General features: G+C 51.3%; 1 protein-coding gene across 1 annotated transcript; it reads left to right on the top strand.

Moving 5' to 3' along the window:
* The first annotated feature begins 283 nt into the window (after positions 1 to 283).
* LOC131261214 (DNA-dependent protein kinase catalytic subunit-like) lies at positions 284 to 16,721 on the top strand. Its single transcript, XM_058263184.1, has 3 exons — positions 284 to 422; positions 498 to 3,225; positions 6,785 to 16,721. The coding sequence occupies exons 1-3, from the start codon at positions 284 to 286 to the stop codon at positions 16,317 to 16,319; spliced, it is 12,402 nt and encodes a 4,133-aa protein (XP_058119167.1). The 3' UTR covers positions 16,320 to 16,721.
* Positions 16,722 to 17,320: the final 599 nt, after the last annotated feature.

Below are 17,320 nucleotides of genomic sequence, written 5' to 3'. Positions count from 1 at the left end.
TTGTTGACGCATCGTCCATAATTAGACACGATACGAGTCGTTTTACAAAAGATGTGGTTGAATTCAGTTTATTTGATTAAAACCGCAAAGAAGCGTGCACACAACCGGCCGGAATAAACCACCTCTTTTGATTTCTAACCAAACGTCAAAACTAGCTTGGGTGGCTATCCCTGTGTTATTGCGTTTCTTTAGGCATCATATCGGTTCGAAATCCGTCGTCCAAGAAGCATCAAGAATGCATTCGAATGTTTAAGAATTATGTGTGAAAGATTACAACGGAATTATGTCTACCGAACTCCGTTCCTGTTTGGGACAATTGAAGTCCTGCTTGGATACACAGCAGGTCCCCAGAGCACGCAGTGTCATTGCTAGCATCACCCAGCTGATAGTGGAAACGACAACTGAAAGCCAAGCTGAAACCGGTAAGAACAGTTCCCGCCAAACACTCGATGTATTTCCTGTTCAATATATTAAAAAGCGACATTTTTCAATTGTAGAATACGCCTTGGAATGCTTATTAGACGCACCGAATAGTCTAATCGCGTTTCTGCAACGTTCGTTTAGCAACGCGAAACAATTGGCGAAGGTAAATGAAGATGTTTTCGAACTGTTTCGCAAGATGATCGAAAAGCACTCCGCACTGCTGCGCAAATGGATGGGTTCCATCGTATCAATAACGTTGCGTTTCATTCAATCATCGGCCGTGACGGCCCGGGAAAGGGAGCTGGCTACTTTGGTTCTGCAGGACGGCATCGCGTATGGAAGTCTTCAAAAGGATAGCTACGAACGTCTCGGACTGCTGGTGGAAGAGCTGCTTGAGGTGTTCCAGCACCGCAAGCTACCGAATCGTTTTCAACAGAACATGTACGAACTATTGGGCCAGCTGGCGAAGCACTTTCCGGAATGCGTCACCGAGCCGGACCGGCTTCGTGATGCGTTCCTAAGCACCGCCGAAAGTCAGCTGCTGGAGGAAAACTATCCCTCGCTGGTGTCGCTAGCGGGTGCTATAAGAGGGTTGGATATGTTCCTGTTTCATTTCGCCCCCTCTCATGAGGATAAGGAAATGCGCCAACGGTTGTATCTGCTGGTGAAGAAACTTTCTATCTGCGACGAGAGTCGTTCGGAACGAATCGTGTTTAGAAATGCACTGCAGCTGCTGGCGGACCACAGCCAACTGTTTACTATGTACCTATACGAAGATCACGTCCACTGGCAGACGGTTTTGGCCGGGAGGTGGATTAAATCATCGAATCGGGACGATCGACAAGTTGCCCTAACGGCCTTGTACGCGTTTCATCGGGAAGTAGCACGGGTACTATCGTATCCGGAAAGTGTTTCCGAAAGCCAGCGTGAATGCCCACGGACGAAGGACGTATTAAACCAATACCTGGCGTATTATCGGAAATTACTAAACTCCACCTCGACCGAGCGCTGGGAGATGCGTATCGCAATCCGAGGGTTCGGTATCATGGCCGGGCCGTGCCGTCGTGTGTCCGGTTCCAGTGTATCACTCAACGATCTACTGACGGACGTGTTGGATCGTATTGAGGGTATCTGCGGTCGTCCTTCGGCAGGTGATATGCTGGAATATTTGCCCGACTTTATGCAGGCACTGTCGGAAATAATGACACACGCCCTCGAGATTAGCACGGTTCAGCTTGCTTCTGTACAAACGATGCTTGTTGCATTAATACGAGATTTTTACCACCTACCTTCCGTACATCACGAGCTGATCGTGAAGTCGCTACTGTGTACGCTGGAGAACATCGGCAAGCTCGGAGGAAACGCCCTAGAGCACCTGCTCGACAATGTGTTTCTCCAGGGAATAATTTGGAGCTGTACGCATTCCCTTCCTTACGATCAATCGGCTCCTTCCACCGGAAACGATACTTCCCGCCCATACGATTGGAAACGGGAGCTAGTGACGTACAAAGCCTATCTCCCGCTCTGGCAAGGATTGTTGGAAAAATGCAACAAAAACGTCGACCAAAGTCCTATGGAGGATGCAACGTTATCGCGCGCCATCTATAGCACCCTCATGCGTACATTGTTTGTTATTGTCGAAAAGCTGGATCTATCGACGCGAAAACGAAGCTTCCGTGACGAGCTCGGCAAGCAACGTGAGTTGTTTTTCTGTGATCCCAACCTCGATCTGATCCCGAACAAACCGAAGGATTTTCACATCTTCCTCAACCTTGTTGATCTATATCGGGAAGTAATGTTTAGCGTTCGAACCGCAGTCCGCGAGATGTTCGTCGAATGGATTCGGCGATACTTTGAGCAGTTCGTTAAGCTATCACTACGGCATCCGCTGGTCAGTGGTTTCGTAAAGTTGATCGAGATGGGACTTGAGACTGCAGAGTCGATAGGATATTTTACTCGCACAAATGATCGCGAGACACAGCACGGGATGTTGCTGGTTTTCTACCTTGAGAGCACAATCCGTTCGGCCCTGCAGGCTACCGGGGAGCTGCAATTGGCCTGCCTTCGGTTCGTACTGAACACGCCCGCCCGCTTGCTGATGGCTTTCCTTGATGATCAACAAAAGCGTCAGCAACCCCCGATGGTGGCCGTTTTTCAGATAACCTTCCGTTTGGGTCGCGGTTTACTTTCGATCGCTCGGATCGGGCTCGGCTGTCTTGAGCGGATTGTGCACTTCAATGAACCCCCGGTGCGCCCAGACCAACGAGAGTCCCTTCTGCGCCAGGTGTTGCCCATGCTTGAACCGTACCTGCAGGCGCGTGACTCGACGCAATCGGCTGCGGTCAGTTTACGGCTGGCCAAATTCAAACGCCAAAGGACAGCAAACTTGACCCCGGGACGAATCGAACGGATCAAACAGCAGCACCGTATTGAGCAGTATATGGAGATGAGTGAACTGGTAGCGTTTCAGATGCGCGTACTACACTTCCTGGGTGAATTACAACCGAACGAGTGCTGCTGGATGGTTCCGGAAGACGGTCCTATTGGTGGCGCACTGCTGGCGGTGGAGGAACCTTCGCTAGTTCGCTGGGATGCGGACAGTGAGCGATCGATCGAGCTGAGGCTACTGTGCGCCAGTGGATCGCGTCCTTGTGTCAAGCTGGACAGCATCATCGGCCGCGTCTGTCTGTTAGCCGTGGAGTCGAGCGATCGAGCGACAAAATTGGCTGCATGCGAGCTACTGCACACCCTGGTCCTCTACCTGCTCGGTATTCACTATCAGGATCAGCTGCACGGATTATGGTGAGTTACTTGGGTGGTGAGAATAGAAATAATGTACTCTGTTTAGCAGAAATAAGATGCATTTATTTGTAGAAAATTGTATTCAAAACTAAACACAAAAGAATCATCATAAGGACTGCAGACACTACAATGGTAACTGTCGATGGTAGGTAGAATACGTCTTTTACTAGTACGTGAGTGCTGGCGGTGTTAAACAAGAATTGTTTGCGATAATTGCATGTACACGGGTGATAGTCCGAAATGGGCTGTCTCAAAACCGACTCACCTTCGGAATACCCGAGAATGTACAACCTATTTTTAATCTGTGCGAAATCTGAAGTCGTTGGTCCCGCTATCAGCTCCCCAACAAGATTTGTTGATGAATTATATTTGAGGCAACCTTTTATTACTACGTACCCGCCGGCCATTGTCCAGAAATCGATAACCGACAGTGCGGCCAGTTCACCTTCAGCCTCATCTCCCCGTGTCGTCAGAACGGACCAACCGGTGCAAGTTAGAGTAATGTTGAATATATGGTCACGAAGCGCTAGATGCAGCTCAAGACACTGACCCATCTGGGTCATGTTGGGAAAGCTGTTGAACGGGCTGTGACCCTCGTTATCCGGAACCATCGAGAGTAGTTTCAAGGTGCTATTAAACTCGATTAGGTTGTACCAGTCGATTGAGGGCGAAAAACAACTGTTGTTATCGATATATAATGGATAGTGTCCTGGCACGATGAAGGACAGTTGGATTAGTACAGCTAGCCATTGGTGGCTTTTAGACATTTTTAACACAGGGTTTACTTATACTGATTGCTAATGGTGTTCGGTACCCTTTTATATATTCTGAGTACATGCAATGATCGATTACGTTTTTTTGAGCATACGGTTGTCGCACAATAACCATCAAGTTACATGAATCGAAAACAAATGCTAGCACTTTATGCTTCTTTTATGTGTTTTCTTGTGAAAAAAATAGCTTTATAAGTAAAATCACACCCACATTGGTAATCAACGAGATTATGACACACATGTCCATCATGCATTATCGGCATTACATTCACCAATTTGTATACCAGTTCGTTACAAATAGACGAAAGCACATGTATTTTAAAGCGCTACACCGTGAAATAGTCTATCGAGAATATAAATTTCTAGAAAAATGTTTAGTGATAAGAGCGCATTAGATAATAATGGTTAAAAGGATGAAAGGGTACATGATGAAGGACTGGGAATAGTTGGAGTCTTTGAAATAGCGAAGGGGAAAGAGGATGTAAAAAAGAAGAACCTCAAGTTTAACAGTTTTAATTGAAGGTGAAATCGAATCAATGTTCGAAGCACGGGCTATGTTTTAAAGACTTGCGAGACGTCCTGGTGCTATTTTGATGGAGAAACTCTGCAAACCACACTATAATGTCCAGAAAAGACACCAGCAGCGACTTGAAACAAAACTGGATGGAACGGTTCTGTGCGAGAACAAAATGATACTACCTGACTCTTATAGGTTTATTATATTTTTATTTACTTTTCATCATATTATGCTATCTTATGCTTTTTATTTGCTTTTAATCAACTTCACCAATATACATAAGGCAAAAAGAACAAACCCAACAAACGCACCAATTCCAATACGCGATGTGGGAGTTAATACATTTCGTTTCGACCGCGATCTTTGAGTCGTATTTATTAAGAACTCATGTCGATAATTACAATTACACGCGTGATCGTAGGAAATGTCTTCTTTAAATTTTAAATCTAAGTACTTCGTTTGGTTTAATTTAGGTCTCAGCCTATGGAAGTCAGAAATAGACGCGGCCACTAGTTCTCCGATGCGCGAAAGCGTTGTGTTATACATGTAGCAACCCATTACGAAAATGAATCCAACATCGGATTTCAAATAGACGATCTGGGACGCTGTAGTCAGTTCGCTTTCCTCGCCCCCATCGTTAACCCACGGCACGGACCCGTTGACGCACGTCAGGGTGATGTTGAATACACGGTTGCGAAATCCCAGATGCAGCTCAAGGCACCGACCCAGCTGAGTTATGTTGGGGAAGCTGTTAAACGGGCTGCGACCCTTGTTGTCCGGTTTAATCGCGAGGAGCTTCAGGGTGCTGTTAAACTCGTCCAAATTATCCCACTCAAAAGTGGGCGCATAACACACGTGGTTTTCGAGTAGCACGAATTGTCCTCGCGGAAGATGATGCAGCAAGTATACAAGAACAAGCCACCGGAGGTGATGACGCATCGTTCGATGTATCGTTGGCTATGAGCGTGGTGTATGTACTAAAGACACTCTTCTTTTCAAAGAACACACTTGGAATGGAATAACTATCCATTGTCGATACGTTACGAGAGAGATAATGAATGGCACATCAGAAAGCTACAAATGATTCGAAAGTGGATAAACTTTTTCCAGTGCAATTATTCCATTAGATGTTATTATCTTTCATAGTGAAATCGAAACATATTGGAAATCTACTTTTGATTCAAAATCGATCTAAATCTTTCTACAGTGGGCATCAATGCCGCAACAAACGCATGGTCGTAGGAAAAGTCTTCTTCTTTCGTGTATAGAGTCATTTTATTTCAACATCGTAACAGCTACAACCATACAGACAAGTAGAATCGCAACGTACACCGCAATTTTGGCGTAAGGTGGTAGAAACTGTTCGTTTTGTGCCGGATGCAGAGTTTCGCCCGTTTTAAGCAAAAACACGTTGCGAAAATTACACGTACATGGATCGTCATAGGAGATGAACTGATAGTCGAATTCATAGTTGTCGAAAAGCGTTCGGTTTGTACGGTTTGTTAATACGGAATGAAGTCTTTCAAAATCGGCCACGGGAGCCGCCATTAGCCTTCCGTTGTTCCATTGCGTTTTGTTGTAGTAATAGCACCCATTCAGGACTATAAAACCCTCGTTTTCGTAAAAGTAGTCTAAGGACGAGAGTAAGGCAAGTTTACTTTTTCTGTCGTCGGCGGCCGTCTGTGGTACGGACACATTGACGCAGCTAAGAGTGACGTTGAACGTATGGGCACGGAAACTCACGTGAAGCTCGAGGCACTGGCCCATCTGGCTTATGTTTGGGAAACCGTTGAATGGGTTGTGTCCCAGGTTGTTCTGCTTTATGGTGAGTAACTTCAAGGAAGTGTTAAATGCGGTCAGCTTGTCCCACCGTTGTGTCGGCTTCAAGCACATGCAATTTACAACCAATATTGGGTTTCCGTGGTAGATGAGGGACTGCAGCATTTCCACGACCAGCCAACAAAGCCAACGATGTGTTAGACTCATCTTTATTCGGAGGCAACAATTTCTGAGTATTCAACAATTCAAGACACTAAACTATATGATTATGACTCTCCAAATAATGTAAGCTATTTGGAATTGGGTGCACATTGGAAATCGTTTTTGACGATCCATAACCAGGGAAACTTTCCCAGAACAACTAACAACTATTTCATAAGGCAATCATTTTAACTTCTGCCATCAATTACTGAAGGGCAGGTACTATATAAGTACAGGAATCCATTATGTCCTCAATTTCATCAATGAAGTTTGTTTCTTCACATTGCAGGTCACAGCTATGCCGCCATATGCTGCGGCTCAGTTGCGACACCGACCTGGCGGTGTGTCAAATGTTCGAACCGTTGCTCTTCCAAATCATCCACTACCTGACGCAACCGTCGAAGCTTAGCCAGCAGGGAACGAGCGTCCTACTGGACTGCCTGCTGAATGCCACTTCGAACGCGCAGAACACTGCCATCCGGGATCTAGCCGTTCGGGGTTTGCGTGAGTTTCTGCAGTGGACCAACCGCCAGAGTGGCACTTCTCGTTCGCTCGACGATCGTATGAAGGCCAAGCGCACGCTTCTGGAGGCGCTAAAAACGTATGCCCTCGAGTCGGACACTTCGCGTCGCTATGGGGCCGCGCTGGCGTTCAACAACCTCTTCCGGCTGCTCGCCCAGGACGACGGCCATCTGGTGCGATATTGGTTCGAGCTTACCCATGCACTGGCGGTCGGATTCTGCATGACCGAAGAGCAGCAAGGAGTGTCGGAGGGATCAGGTGGTGGAGGGTTAGCACAGTTTGAGCTGGCCCTGGACCACGCGGTCAAGATACTCGAGCAGCGTCGTGTACTCTTCAATGGACAGGACGTGGATCCAACACTGAAAGACCTCCGTCAGATCGTTCCACCGGCGATCGGTGGTGGTGAGCTTCAGCATCTCGTCTGCTGGTTGTTCCGTCAGTGTGCTGCCCGACAGCGGGTTTACAGGCGCAAATGTATGCAACTTTTTCCACGCCTTGCCGCTGCCGTGAGGGACGTGACGAATGGAGTGGAGTTTCTGCAAAAATATTACACTCCCGAGCTGGTTGATGCTGTCTGCCTTCACAGTGGTATCGTGCAGGGTTGCGGCCAGACACCGACCTTAGAGATCCTGCGGGAACGCACGATGGCACGCTCACCTGTCAACGACGTGCATCTTTGGCTGGAGTACTTCCTCGCGACGCTGGACATAATCTGTTGGTTGCTGCAGGAAAAGCTTCTTCCGGAGGAAACGTCCCGGCAGCTACTAACGCGGGTACTTCCGGTGGTACAGTACTTTCTACGAACACTCGTCCACGCAACCATGCAAGAACTGCTCGATCTGGTCAATCTGGATCATTCGATGGAGGTGGATTCAGCCAGCAGTCCCAAGCTACGAATGAACGCGGACAAACTGGTACGCTACGACGCACTGAAGGCGGCCCTGGTGGTTCAGATTGTCGAACTATTGGCGATAGTACTGGACAGCGCAAACACCGAGGGTGGATTCTCTGAAGATCGAATGGTTATCGATTTGATGGAGGATCACTCGACCGTTGGGTTTATTTTGAAGCTTCTGTTCGAGTCTCAGCAGTTTGGATTGGATTGCAGTGTCCCTGCGTACCACGAACTTGACGCGGATCGACGACTTTGGAAGCTCCTGGAAGCACTAGTTCTACAGCTAACCAATCGCCAGTCAAGTTTTGCGCGCGAACTTTCGGAAAAAGTACTTGCTCTGGCCGAAGGTTTTAGTGATCGCATAGATGCCCTTCTACTTCAACGGACCATTGGTGAGACTGACCAAAAGAACGTGAAAGGACTACTGTTCATTGCGAAGCTCCAGCAGCAGTCCGTGGATGGATCAAAGGCTTTAATGTACGATTACCAGGAGCGACTTCATAAAGTAGCCCACAAACTGTTGGACGCTTGCTACAAAAACATCGCACAAAACGGTGCGAGGGTCATGCTGGCTCCTTCTGCCGCCCGCTGGGGAACGGGCTTGCTGCAGGCCCTTTTCGGTTTGTCGACCGTCGGCGGTGATCGTGTCGACGAGACCCTCCTAAACCGCACCGTCCAGTACAGCTTGAACTGTGTCAAACTGCAGCCCAACATTCGCCACGGGCAGCACTTTGTTAGTTGCTTTGGACCGGCTATATTCGGTCTGTTTCTTGCCAATCCGTCCGCGTGCATGGCCGCCCTTCTCGATACGCTCATCGTGGACAACTTTCTCGCTATCGTACAATTCCTGTGCGGGTTGATGGAATACCTCTACCGAACGCACCCTGGCGAGGGAGAACGGTTGCGAAAGCTGACGGAAGCGATACTGCTCGGTTGGGATTGTATTTACAAGTGTTCGCGGGCGCAAGCGAATCGTTTCGGCGAGGTCGATCTACAGCTGATCGAGCTGATGGGCAATGTGGCCATGGTGTGCCCATTTCCGCTACACGAAATTTCCACCAAAACGGGTCCGACCTACGAACGGTGGATTATTGAGCTGCTCGGCACTGCCAGTAATCCGATCGCACTGAAATCCAAAGCGATCGTACTGCTGCCGACCCTACTGAGCGCGGAGGAACGAAGCGATGCTCAGGGCAGCGGACCACTCGAGGACGCACTGGAGGTGCTCCAGACGACACACTTTCCTCTCCGTTCGACCGAGTTTTCCCCGAACAGCCCGCAGCGGGCCGAATTCATCAACTGTCTCGAGCGTCTGCTCGATGCGCTCGTTGTGTCCTGCTCGCCGCTACTGTTGCGCGCCATCATTCAGATGACGGCACCGGATGGCGAGGGAAACGTGGCCGAGCGGCAAGTACGGGACGCGATCGAGCGCTTCTTCGGTGGACAAACCACCGACATGCAGTGCAGCCGGTTGCAGGAGATTTGGACCCTGTTTGAGAACCATTCATACGCACCCACCGTGAGGGCGACCGTGCTGAAGCGGTACCTCTGTACGGGTCTGTGGCGTTGCAGCTACGATACGATCACGGCGTTTTATAGACGAAATATCCGCTCCATCTCGGAAATGGCGAACGTGGAGCTGCTTGGGCGCTCGGGATGGGATCTGGAGCATGCGTTGGTTGATCGAGCGGCCGCGTTCCGTTTGGTGGAGCAGTACGCCGCCCTACTACCCAAGACTATGCTGCTGGCGGAGAACTGTACCGTCGCGGGTGAACTCTATGAGGCGGGAACGGGAGAACCGGTACGGGCTAAGCGGTTGATAGGAGACTTTAGCAAACGGGCATACAACGTGCGTGCGATACCGTTCCGCACGGAGGATCCTAAGGTGGCAGAACTCTACCGCCAGTTCCAGTGTGCGGCCTACCGCGCCCTAGTGGCGCTGATCTCCAACACCAACGACAACGCTCGCATGTACTCGGTGCTGATCTTCCGGGAAACGCGCGACAAGGGTGAGTTCCTCTGGCGCCTTCTGATCCATTGCAGCAACGATGCGACTTACCTCGAGTCGGGCCAGGAGTTCGACGAAACGCCACGGATCATTGAGAAGCGGGTCGCCATACGACGCGAAGATCTTGACGCTACTACCCGCTCCGATCGGGGCCTGGATTCGGTGGTGGCCGAATCGTCCCTCAGTCAGCAGGTGTCCCGGTTCGATTTGAACAACTCAGTGATGCTTTCGGCCCGTGAAGTTGCCCTGCGCGAAGCTACCGAACTTTCCAAGCGTCAGAAAGGTACCCTGTCCCGTGTGTCACTGGAACGGTCGAAAATTAACGATCATGAAGTGATGGCTACGGTTTGTGGGTGCATTCGGCATATGGCCACCGCCGGTATCACAACTGAGCCGATCGTACGCTTCATTGTGGATTCTCTTATCGATCCAGGGCAACCCAAAAACGTACGCCTGTTTCTCGCCAAGGTGATCGACAATTGTCGCCGGGAGTTGACGAACCACGCAGCCCTTCTACTTGCTCCGCTGATGCAACTGATTGTGGATGGCCAAATATTCAACGGGTTAAACACACTCGTAACGGATCTGATCGCGCTTATCTTGGAGTGGAGCACACGCAGACCTCCTTTGCCAGCACCCGGGGTCGTGGATGAAAGTGCCTCGTTGGCCAGCGCACTGTTGCGCTTCCTTATGAAGCATTGCTGCCAACAGCTGGGCAGTAGCGTACGTCAGCAGGTGTTTCGATTGAACTTAGAGTTGATCAGAGCGCTCATTCAACAGTGGCACGATGTGCTAACCATTCCGACAGAGCTTCTCTTCGTAATGGTCACAAACCGGGACGTTGGTTCTTCTCAGTCGGAAGACCGGTCCCAGTTTGAACTGGCCGCTGGCATACAGCTGAGCACTATCGTGCTTATAAACGGTGGCGGCCGTCTCGTACCCTGGAGCGAAAGCAACCGAGAGGACTATCTTCGTGCGGTTCTGGAATGCTTAGATGCGCCCAACAACACTATCTACAAACCGGCCGCTCAACTGCTTGGGCTCTGCCTTGCACGTCTCTACCCCGCCGGTGTGCCGGAAGATCAGCAGGAACCGGCAGGCAGCCAAGGCGCAGATGGGGAGGACTTTCTTACGTGCTGCATTAACCTGCTGTCCAATATTAATCGCGGGCAGGGGCGAAAGTTTCTCGAAATTGTGTACGAAATCAGCAAAGGGTTCCCGTCCATTGCCGATCCGTTTCTTTCGATCGTGAGCTTCCGCATTCCCACGGCAAGCGCTGCGGAAAAACGGATAGGTTTGGAGCTACTGCTTGGTGGACGTATCGAACGATTCCGCAATGAGCTGTACCGGGAACTTGTTTCGTTGGATTTGGCGCAGTTGTTGCGCGATGCCGATCTTCAGTTGACCACACTGCATCTGCTCAATCGTGCCCTTCCGGTGCTGGTCGATGAGCTGCAGGAAATCCAGCAGTTAATCGACCCTGTTGGTGGGGTGGCAACGCAGCGCACTACCCAACCTGCGTCCCGTGCCGTTGCGTACGAGATATTGATCTACATTCACCAACATCGTGCCGGCGAGTTGTCCGACGAAAAGCGTCAAGCGGTGTGGAAGTACCTGCTGCAGGGGTTATGTGAAACGGACGACACTACCACCGACTCGACTTTGGTGTCTTCCGTACGTACACGTGTTTTGGAATATCTTATGGAAAGTGGGAAACTCCCGGAAGATGTCAGGGAGCGGTTCCTGTATCTTCTCACCGAACTATATGATCCCTCGATTGAGGCGGAGTTCCTTGGCAGTGCAGTGGCGCTACTGTTCGATCCTGCTATTCGCTGCCGGGAGTCCAAGGATCGGCTGTTTCTGCATGAGTACATCAGTACGGACGTAAAGTTCCGTGAGTATACCATCGAGACGGGTAGTCGGCAGCGCCATTCGGCCACCGTCCTCACACCACTGTTTGCGGAAACTTCTTCCCAGCGTCAGCTGCAAACGTACATAACTGGCCGCGGGTCGCAGATGGAGCAGATGATAAAAGCTACACAGTTTTCCGGTGTCGAAACGGACAACTCCGAGTTCGAGCCGACGCAGGATCCAACGAGATACACCCTAGCAGGGGATTCGTTTGCGTTGCCAACACAAAACTCGCTCCTGTTCGAGGCCAGCTCGTTGCAGCTCGATCGCAGATCGCAAAGGAAGGCAGGAGGAGGATTCACCCCGGAGGAGGAGCAGGTTCCCAACATGGAAGAGCGTACGTTTGAGCGTTTACGGAAAAGAATTCTTAAGGATAGTGAAGCGAACAGGCAGCGACAGACATCGTGGGCCGTGGGTCGTCATTATTCTACCCAGCGGAAACGTACCGAACAGCGCCGCGCGGGTAGTTCCCGGGTGACCCTGTACCGTCGGTATCGGCTCGCCGATTATCCCGATCTGCAGATTAACCTCTTGGCATTTCTGTTGCCGTTGCAAGCGCTCTGCCGTCGTGATGCCGCATGTGCAAGGCAAACGTTTGTGGCCATCTTCAACGGGATCGCGGACGATCTGACCGGAGAGCAACCTGGACCTCGCGTCGAGTGGGATCGATTTGTTCAACGTCTCGATCGCTCGCTGCAGCACATTCTCGAGTCGACGAAAGCGTGCGATCCGAACCTGTTCGGGAGTTTGATCGAGTTGAGCCTCGGGAAGGCATCGGGAAGATTAACGTTGTCCCCGCGGAACGTTGCCTCGGTGGCGGGCGTGTCCAACATGCTCACAATGGGTGTGCTTTACGTGGAAGGCAAGCTTACCGACGGTTCGGAGTTTGACGAGCAATCGGTAAGGGCCGGTGGTTCTCATGCGTCATCCGAGGCGGATCATTGGTTGCAACTTTCTTCCCTCTACCATACGCTCCGGGAGCACGACGCCGTGGCAGGAATCTTTGGCGACAAGCTGGATAGTAATCCGCGGCTACGGGATGCGATCGAAATGGAGGCCCTGGGACAGTACGATCAGGCGTACCGTGCGTACAGTGAACTGATCGCAACCACAAGCCCGGCACGGGTCGAAGAGCGCAACTTTTGCTACAAATCAGCGTACGATTGTCTGATGCGGCTTGGACAGTGGGATGTGCTGCTGGAGGAGATCGGCGGACAGGTGACCGGTCACGACGAGCTGTGGACGGACGAGTGGAACCAGGATAACCTGCTGCCGGCCTACATGCACGGCAATGTCCGGCTGAACATGGCGGGTGATGAGCGGGGCCGAGAGTTTTGTCGGATTCTGGACGAGTGGATGCACATGCCGCCCCGTGCGGAACACATCCAGCAACACTTTGGCGAGGAGCTGACGGCGTTGAATCTTGCGAGCGGGGAGCTGGTACGGGCTCGATTGTACGCTGAGCAGACGGAACGTCAGTTTTTGGAAGAGTGGCACTGCGCCGGGGTTCTGTCGGACCTGTTCCGCGTCGAGTGTTTGCTCGGCGTGCGCAAGGTAGTTGAGTTGCGCGCCTACAGTGAACTCTTGGAAGGTCGGGGTGAGGTAAAACGCTTGGTCGATAGTTGGCGTCAAGCAAAACCGAACGTGACCGATTCCCTCATCACGTGGGATACGATCGTGGCCCACCGGAGGTTTCTGGTGGAGCAGCTCGAGAAAAAATCTCGCGAGACCCCTGATGGAGAGACGACACATCTATCCCAGCTGTCCGAATTGCTGTTCGAGCTGGAACTGCACCTACTGGAGGTGGCTTTCGAACAGAGTAACATGATCTACGCCGGGAAAATGATCCAGCGGCTGCGTGGCGATGAAGCGGACGGAGCGATAAAACGTGAGCAGCTTCTTCGACGGCGTATTGCCCGGATGCGTTACGACCGTGCCCGTCTAACCCGCGCATCTCCAACGGATCCCTCTCAGTTGCTTAAAGGATTCCGCCGGTTGGCGCACTTGACTACACAATCGGCCCTCGAGCACCTCGACGAACCACCCGTTCCGAAGGCGATGGGAGCTGCTTGGGCGGAACTTTTCCACTACGGTGAATCTTTCCACGACCGGGTGAACGATGCCGTGTTGGACGTTATCCGCGTGACAGCGGGAAACGCTATCCGAAGCGAACGACCGAATGAAGCCTTGCGGCAGTTTACAGTCCACTGCCTTCAGCAAAGTATCGACGCGATCCGGAGTGGACTAGAACGTGGCGGTACCTCACCACACGAGCTAGCGGACGCTTACTTCCGCATGGCACAGTACAGCTACGAGCAGCTGGACACCGAGCAACCGGAGCAGGTGGAACTTCCTGCCGAACGTCAGCTTGTCACATCATTACTCCCCGCCATACAGTACGGCTCTCGGGAAGCCCGTCAACTATTTCCCGTCCTATTGCAGTTGCGTAACCTGCACAATGGTAAACTTCGCCAAGAATTCGATGAGCTTTCCCGCTCGGTGCCATCATGGAACTTTCTTCCCTGGATTCCACAGCTTCTGTCCTACCTCAAGGTCAAAGCGACGGATGTACAGACTGATGGTGGTGGTGGAAGCTTCCTTGATGAACTTCTACTCCGATTGGCCACCGATTACCCGATGGCATTGTACTTCCCGGCAAGGATAACACTGGAACAACACGGATCCGTCTCGGAACGACCTTTTATCGGCCGTTTCCGTGCTGCCTTAAAGCACCCCACAATGGATCGATTCGTGGATGAGCTGTGTCGAGTGGTAATGCCCGAAATGCGACTCCTTGCGATGCTTACCGGGTTGTGGCAGAAACTAACAACCTTCTCCAACCCGGAAGACTACCGGGCGTATATAGAACGGGCCGTTGAGAATGTGTTCCCGGTGGAAGCGAGTGACAATCGGTACGGAAAGGCGTACCGGGCGCTGTGCCCGTACGTCGTGCAGTGGCTTTCGTTGCGCGATCTTCATCCGGACACCGAGCAGGAAGCGATCAAAGAACGATTGCGCGGAATGGAGAGTGCACTGAAAGCTCTGCGACCGCGTGCCCAACAACATCGCGTCCAGTTGGAGGATCTTTCGCCCTGGTTGGCCGACTATCACTACAGTGGCCAGCAGCTTGATGAAACGATCGAACTTCCCGGGCAGTATAACACGATGAACGAACGTCGTCCAACACCCGGCGTCCAAGTGCGCCTGGTGAAGGTGTTTCCGGATCTGATCGTGTACGGTACGCTTCGGTTACCGGTGCTGATAGCGTTTCGCGGAAGCGATGGCCGACAGTATCGATTTCTGGCAAAGTACGGTGAAGATCTGCGGCAAGATCAGCGCATTCAGCAGCTGCAGCAGGTGATAACGAACCACCTGCGGTTGGATCGACGCTGCATGGAGCAACGACTTGAACTGCGTACCTACCAGGTGGTACCGATACGGTCCGATTTTGGGATGATCGAGTGGCTCGAGGGCACCGTATCATTGCAGCAGATTGCGGCGCAGGCCGGTCCGCGCTACAACCCTTCCAACGATCGGGGCCAGGCGTACGTGCGGGATCAGTACGCGAAGTTTCTACGAGTCGCCTCGAAACGGGTATCCGCCAGTGTGAGCGACGAAGCTGTGTCGCGACTCGACTCGCAGGCACTGTACGGACAGGCTGCGTCCCATTGCCCTCCGGCCCGGTTCCGGCTGAAGTACATCGAGCTGTCGCAGACGATACGCGGGGACACACTGAAGCGTGCACTGTTCGATATGACCACCTCGCCCGAAGCGTTCTACCGGCTGCGGATGAACTTTGGTCGCAGTCTGGCCGCGATGGACATCACCTGCTGGGTGCTCGGCATCGGCGATCGGCATCTGTCAAACATCGTGCTTGAACGGGCCACCGGCGATCTGGTGGGTGTCGACTTCGGTATCGCTTTCGGGGCGGGTACACGTGATCTGGGTGTTCCGGAGTTAGTCCCGTTCCGTCTGACGCCCCAGTTCGTTGGCGTGATGGAACCGATGCGGCTGTCCGGTGTCCTGCACAAGTGTCACCTGTACACGTTGCAGTGTCTGCGGGACGCGCGGAAATTGTTGCGTGCTTGTCTCGACGTGTTCATCCGAGAACCAACCGTCGATTGGCTGGAGGCGGCACGGGCAAGATCCACTGGTGGAGAGGAAACGGGAGGGCCGTCGACGGCGCACGGTTCGACGTGGCATCCAGAATCCCGCGTCGAGACCGTAATACGGAAATTATCCGGGGCCAATCCGAAGCGGTTGCTCCTGGAAGAGTTGCGTCAGGGTGTAATCGCCGGACAGCGCAACTTTTTGTTGGGCTATCGGGCGATCGTGCAGGCGGCCACTGAGTTGTCGAGCAAGCTGGCGGAAGAGTCCGACAATCCGGATCAGCTTTCCACCGAGATGCAGGTCGGTATGCTGTTGGAGCTGGCCACCGATGAGAAGTTGCTCGGTATCGCTTATAGTGGATGGTATCCGTGGTTCTAGGGAGGCTGTTGTTTATTTCTGTGAGTTTTATAAGTCATTATTGTTGGAAATAAGGAGGTTTTAAATCACTTGTGTTAAAGAAGATTCGCCGACAAAATAAGAAAAGTATTTATAAGTTAGCTTCTATACTTTATTTAACTTGATCAACTTCGAAATGATAAACTTGTTCCTCAATACCAAAATCTATACAAAAGTACCAAATGTATCAGCACAACGATAATAAAATATGCCTATCTATGAACTATTTTCAATAAGGCTTGTGACCTAATAAAAGAACATACTCGCCAATAAATGTAATGGCACGCGTGGTCGTAGAAAAAGTTTTCTTCTAACGCGTACAGTGTCATTTTATTTAACCTTAGTAACAGCTACAACGATACAGACAAGTATAATCGCAACGTACACCACAATTTTGGCGTAAGGAGGTAGAAACGGTTCGATTTGTGGCGGCTGCAGAGTTTTGCCCGTTTTGAGCAAAAACGCGTTGCGAAAATTGCACGTACACGGATGGTCATAGGAAATGAACTGATAGTCATGCTTATACACGTCGTAAATCGTTTCGGCTAGTGCGGATTGAAGTCTTTCAAAATCGGCCACGGGAGCCGCCACTAGCTTTCCGTAGTTATATTGCGTTTTGTTGTAATAGTAGCAACCACTCACTACAATAAAACCCTCGTTTTCGTGATAGTAGTCCAAGAACGAGAGTAAGGCAAGTTTACTTTTTCTGTCGTCGGCGACCGTCTGTGGCACGGACTCATTGACGCAGCTAAGAGTGACGTTGAATGTATGGGCACGAAAACTCACGTGAAGCTCGAGGCACTGGCCCATTTGGCTTATGTTTGGGAAACCGTTGAACGGGTTGTGTCCCAGGTTGTCCTGCATTATAATGAGTAACTTCAAGGATGTGTTAAATGAGGCTAGCTTGTCCCATCGTTGTGTCGGCTTCAAGCACATGCAATTTACAACCACTGCGGTGTTTCCATGGTAGATGAGGGACTGCA

This window comes from Anopheles coustani, chromosome 3 (genome assembly GCF_943734705.1).
Source record: "Anopheles coustani chromosome 3, idAnoCousDA_361_x.2, whole genome shotgun sequence".
NCBI lineage: Eukaryota > Metazoa > Arthropoda > Insecta > Diptera > Culicidae > Anopheles > Anopheles coustani.
This window is presented reverse-complemented; position numbering and strand designations above follow the sequence as displayed.